Here is a 5,781-nt window from a genome sequence, read left to right on the forward strand (position 1 = left end):
GAGTGAGGCTTTCCTGTTGTGATGGTCATGATCCCTGACCAATAGCTGTAATATATGACTACTCATAGTGTCCCTGGCCTCTTGTCAGTCATTTCCTTAACAATTTGAGAACCGTGTCTGGAATGGAAGAGTGCATCTTCTTTGAGAAAAACTGCCTTTTCCTGCCATGCCTCTAGGACTTGGCTCCTATTTGAAATGGCCAAAGGACATAATATGAGCAATGTAGGTAAGACTTATTTGCAAATGATCTTTGAGTCTGTCCAAGCCTCCAGCTATCAGTTCTGGAGACTTAGTTTTCTTACATAAAAAAAAACACAGCAAATGTGCATCATCAGCTTGTAATTAAATGCAGGACTTTCCTGCATAGTTTGCCATCCAATGTAGACTTTGAACTTGTCCTGATAGGATGATGTCTGCGTTCGGCCATTGCTAGCTTCTCTTCAACGTCAATTTATGATTCACGTTGTTCCACTCATGAATTTTATTCTTTGGGACCCTGATGTTGAGATCATGTGAGTGTGTGAGGGGCACATTATTTCATTAATGTGGAATCTATGAAACAGAAAAGAGAACACTGCCATCTTAAGTTGCAAACCATCCAGAGTCTCATACAAGTGCATCACGAGTGCAGTGTTTGTTCTGAGCCTTATGCTTTGGTTTGTTAAAACCCATTCTATTATGGGTGTCTGTAAGGTGTGACTATGTTAAAGATAATTTAATAACAAGGGTCTTGTTCCGTTCTATTTTGTTTACCTGTTTATACAGGTTTGCAGGTGCAATAGAATTTTGAAAGATGATGTGGAAAATTATCAGACCTGCCAGTTGTTCGCTATGTTTCTTCTCTGCAATGGGAAATAGAGTTATAATTCTGTTTTGGACATTTGATGTTCACTTTATTAATGATGCAAATCAATGGTCTTCATTAAATCTACAGATTGTGCTTTGAGCTGTAATTTTGACCTTGACCTGTGCAGTTGGACACAATCTAAGACAGATGATTTGGACTGGAAGCGCATCAGTGGATCAACACCATCAGCTCTTACAGGGCCTTCTTATGATCACACCAGTGCAGGTAGGTGATATAAGATTCTTGTCTTATCATGAGGGATTCAGAACATGCTAGACACAGCACCAGGCCCACCTAAAACTGAGGTATGAACCCAACAATGTAGCACTGGTTTTCCAGAATATTCAGATAATGCATCACTGTTAACTACACAATGGCAGTATGGAAAATTATCTAAGTATATCCTGTCCATAATATGCATGTAAAAACCATTCAGACCATTTAATTCATTCCATGTGTGATCACAAAATGACTGACAGCATTGAGCACTTTTAAGGTTGTGGACCCAGCACTGAACATTCGTACACTGGGACTAACCAAGCTATTTCAGTATTGTAGGAGAAAGTGAGGACTGCAGATGCTGGAGATCAGAGCTGAAAAATGTGTTGCTGGAAAAGCGCAGCAGGTCAGGCAACATCAAAGGAGCAGGAGAGTCGACGTTTTGGGCAGAAGCCCTTCTTCAGGAATGAGGAGGGTGTGCCAAGCAGGAACGCCCCTCCCCCAAGTCCCTCCTCCCTACCTTTTACCTTAGCCTGCTTGGCACACCCTCCTCATTCATGAAGAAGGGCTTATGCCCGAAACGTCCTTTGATGCTGCCTGACCTGCTGCGCTTTTCCAGCAAAACATTTTTCAGCTATTTCAGTATTGTGACAACACTGGTATCTACCAAGCAATGTAGAAAATTACCTGTGTGTCCTGCACACACAAAAAAAGACACATCGAACTAAATTAATTGCTGCTCAGCCAGTCTACTCATAATCATCACTAAAATAATGGAAGGTATCATCGTGAGTTCAATCATGTTGCATTTATTCTACAATAACTGTTCACTGGTGCTTAATTTGGGTCCTGCCAGGCCCAATCAGTTTCTGATATCATTACAATCAAAGGCAAAGCATGGACAAATGATGTGAATTTGAAAGGAAATGAGGCAACGGTAAGGCAGGATTTGACCAACAGTAGCATTGAGGGGTCACAATAAAACTGAAGTCAACAAGAACCAGGGAAAACACTCTACTAGTTGGCATCAGTAATACTGAGTACAAAGGAAGGTTTTTTTTGTTTGTTGGAAACAAACTTGCTGCAATTTCATAGGATACTGATCTAACATAAAAATCATCAGCTGCTTCACCTATGATCATTTCACCATCTTAAGGTCAAAGGTGATAATGTTCACTGCTGATTATGCAATGTTCAGCACCATTTATGACTCTTCAGAAACTGCAAATACAGCAAGTGCTGGACGTCATTCAGGCCTGAGCTGGTAAATGACAAGTAACATAAGCACCACACAAATGCTGGGTAAGTAGCACCTCCAATAAGACGTAATCCAATCATTTCCCCTTGACATTTAATATCATTACCATTGCTGAAACCCCCACAATCAAAGTCCTGGACTATCATTGACCGGAAACCAAACTGGACCAGCTTTGAAAATACTCAGACAGATCAGAGGTTCGAAATTCTGTGCTGAGTAACTCACCTCAATGATTCCTCAATGCTTGTTCACTATCTGCAAGGCACAAGTCTGGAGTACAATGCCTGGATAAGTGCAGCCCCAATAACCTTCAAGAAAATTGACACCATCCAGGGTAAAGCAATGGCTTGATTGGTGCTCCATCTAACAATTTTAACATTCGCTCCCTACATCACTGATGCACAGTGGCAACAGTGTGTACTGTCTGCAAGATGCACTAATGTGCCAGTGCTCCTGCAATCTCTAACATTGAGAAGGACAAGAGCAACAGATACAAGGAAATAACACACTTCAAAATTTCCATCCACGTTACACACCATGCTGACAAAGAGCTATATCGCCATCCAAGTCATTTTGGCAAAATCCTGGAACTCCCTCCCAAACAACACTTTGGGTATTCCTGCACTGCATGGAGTGTAGTGGTTCAAAAATGCAATCCGCCTCCACCTTCTCAAAGGCATCTAAAAATGTGCAATGAATGGCAGCCTTGTCAGTGATGATTGTATCCCCTGAATACATTGTAAAAAAAGCCATTTACTGTCCTGTCAAAAGCAAAAATTGCTGGGCTCATGTGAATTTCTGAGAAGTATTTTTCAATTTTTGCAATTTGGACATCATTGGCAAGGCCATCCTTTGTTGCTCATCATGGAAGAGGCTATTGGTGTTCAGCAGCATTCTGGTACCGAGGTGTGAACCCCACCATGGTGTATGGTATAATGTGAATTCACAAAAACTCTGGAGCTAAAAGACTAATGATAAGCATGAAATGATTGTTGGAGAAAACCAAACAATTGATGAATATCCTAAAGTGAAGAAAACTGCTGTCCCTAGCTGGTCTGCCCTTAATGTGACTCCAGACCCACAGCAATGTGGTTGACTTTTCCACGTAGCAAGCCTCTTAGTTGTATAAATCATGACAAAGCCTAAATAACTGAATGAAACCTGATGGACCACCTGATACCAACAAAGACACTGGAAATGGCAGTGGCAAACCCAGCATGTATGAAAGAATCCAGGTCTCCATTTGTTCAGTGACTGAAGATGATATGCTCCACTTGTACTGAACTTATTCCTCTGCAGCCTGAAATAAAGTAGTGAATACCCAATGCAAGTCTGTCATCTCCGCAAGAGATAGACAACAGAGGTACGTAGTGGGAGAATTCTTTCCTTTATTAGTGAAAAGTAAATCCTGAGCTGAGGACACATTGTGGTCTAGTCTAGGCTTCTGAACAATGTCCAGACAGCAGAATGGGAGAATTACCTGAAGATATTGGCGCTTGGTCCACAAGGAATGGATAAGGAGATTGAGTGGTTTGCATTGTGTTCTGACACACTTTCACACAGAGACTAAACATATTCATAAGTTCATAAACATATATTCGTATCCACTTCACTGCTTGAGTGCAGATAGAACAATATTCCGAAGGTCAACAGAGCAGTACACTTGTTTGGTACCCATCCACAATCTTAAACAACACTGACACAATGCAAAAGTGTATACCATTGATAGGTATCCAATAATAACTTATCAGGATTCTGTTAACAATACCGTCTGAACCCACAATCTTTACCACTTATGAGGACTAGGTCAGGAAAAGCCACTGTGATCAAACCCATCTCTAAATCATGAAGTAAATTGACATAAAACTCGTAGTTCATTATTTCACTGGCTCTGAGTGAAAATCCAGGAAAATTCTTCTGAACAATACTGTGGGATACCTGCATGAAAGTATAGCAGTACTTAATAATCACCTTCGCCTGATCAAGGATATTTTTGAATGGGTAGCAAATAATGTTCATGGGAGGGATTCTCTACTCAATGATTTGTTTTCAATGCAAGGAGACTTGTTTGTAACCAGTGAGCTTAATTGTATGTCCAGGTGGTTACTACATCTATATTGAAGGCAATGAAGGCAACGAAGGAGACAAAGCCCAACTGGTCAGTGCTCTGTGTGATAAGACAGGGGATAGGTGCTTGCGGTTCTGGTATCACATGTATGGAGTGGCCCAGAGCATGGCTTTGAATGTTTACCAGCTTGAAGTTGGGCTTCCCCCAATACTGATGTGGTCAGACAGAGGAAATAAGGGAAACCAGTGGATCGCAGCAGCAGTGGACCTACACCTGTCTGGAAAATCTCAGGTAAGCTGTGCAGTGAATAGTTTAGTGATTTTGTTTTATTGTGCTTTTCTTTTTGAACAATTTGCATAGATTGTGACTTTAATTGGAAGCCAAATAGAGTTTTCTTCATTCTTTATCAAATCAAATTAAACACAAATTAGTGGAGATATGCAGAGCTGTTTTAACATGAAACACTCCGTGAAATGATGTCTTCATCCGATATCCTACTGTTACTGGCTACTTGAAATGTTGACTCTGCTGCTTCTCGGATGCTGCTTGACCAACTGCGCTTTTCCAGCACAATACTCTTTGACTCAGATCTCCAGCATCTGCAATGTTTACATTTTCCAGGGCGATACTGATGTTCTCTTAACAAAAGAGAAGTTGCTGGAGAAACTCAGCAGGTCTGAAAACATCAGTAGAGGGAAATTATTGCCAGACCTGCTGAGGTTCTCTTCCAATTTCTGTTTTCTTCCAGATTTCCAGCACTTCTTTTGTTTTGTGTTCACTAATATTCTGTTGTTTACTTTGGCATTGGCATCTTCTGCCTGCTGTTATTCTGATGCTTCCTCTTATAGATTCTCATTGAAGCAGTCCGGGGCAATGACTATCGTAGTGATGTCGCTGTAGATGACATTTCCTTCCATTCTGGATGTTGCGGAGGTTTGTAAATGTGACTAATTTTCTACTGTCTGCTGTAATTGATCAATTGCACTACTTAAGTAGAGATGAACATTAGTCAGATCTTAAGCCGTTGGAGTAGGAGTAAGCTATTTCCCTCCCCTATCACATTGTGTCACTCAATATAATTGTGGGTGATCTTGTGCCTCAGCTTGACTTTACAACCTGTTTTCCATATGCTTTGATTCCTTGAGATTCCTAAATGTTTCTCTACTTCAGCATGAAGTATACTGAATGATGTATAATCCACAGGCTTCAGGGGGACAGAGTTCCAAGGATTCACAAAGGACTGCGTGAAACCTTTTGCCTCATCTCAGTCCTCGAGATTCTTCTGAATTTATCCATATATTATTTTCTCTGCAGACAATTGTGACATAACAAGCACAGTGAGCACTCCAACTCCAGCCAGTACCATGCCTCCTGTCACAACAGGTAAAT

The 5,781-nt window shown here is 41.0% G+C and overlaps 1 protein-coding gene across 1 annotated transcript; it reads left to right on the top strand.

Annotated features, from left to right (window-relative positions):
* Positions 1–934: 934 nt before the first annotated feature.
* On the top strand, positions 935–5,775 carry LOC122546011 (MAM domain-containing protein 2-like; the record flags this gene model as incomplete). The annotated part of the gene is made up of 4 exons (XM_043684857.1): positions 935–1,072; positions 4,424–4,683; positions 5,241–5,325; positions 5,707–5,775. Coding segments are annotated over 4 exons (552 nt in total), but the record flags the coding sequence as incomplete, so codon positions are not given.
* Positions 5,776–5,781: the final 6 nt, after the last annotated feature.

This window comes from Chiloscyllium plagiosum, unplaced genomic scaffold (assembly GCF_004010195.1).
Source record: "Chiloscyllium plagiosum isolate BGI_BamShark_2017 unplaced genomic scaffold, ASM401019v2 scaf_9878, whole genome shotgun sequence".
In the NCBI taxonomy this organism is placed as follows: Eukaryota; Metazoa; Chordata; class Chondrichthyes; order Orectolobiformes; family Hemiscylliidae; genus Chiloscyllium; species Chiloscyllium plagiosum.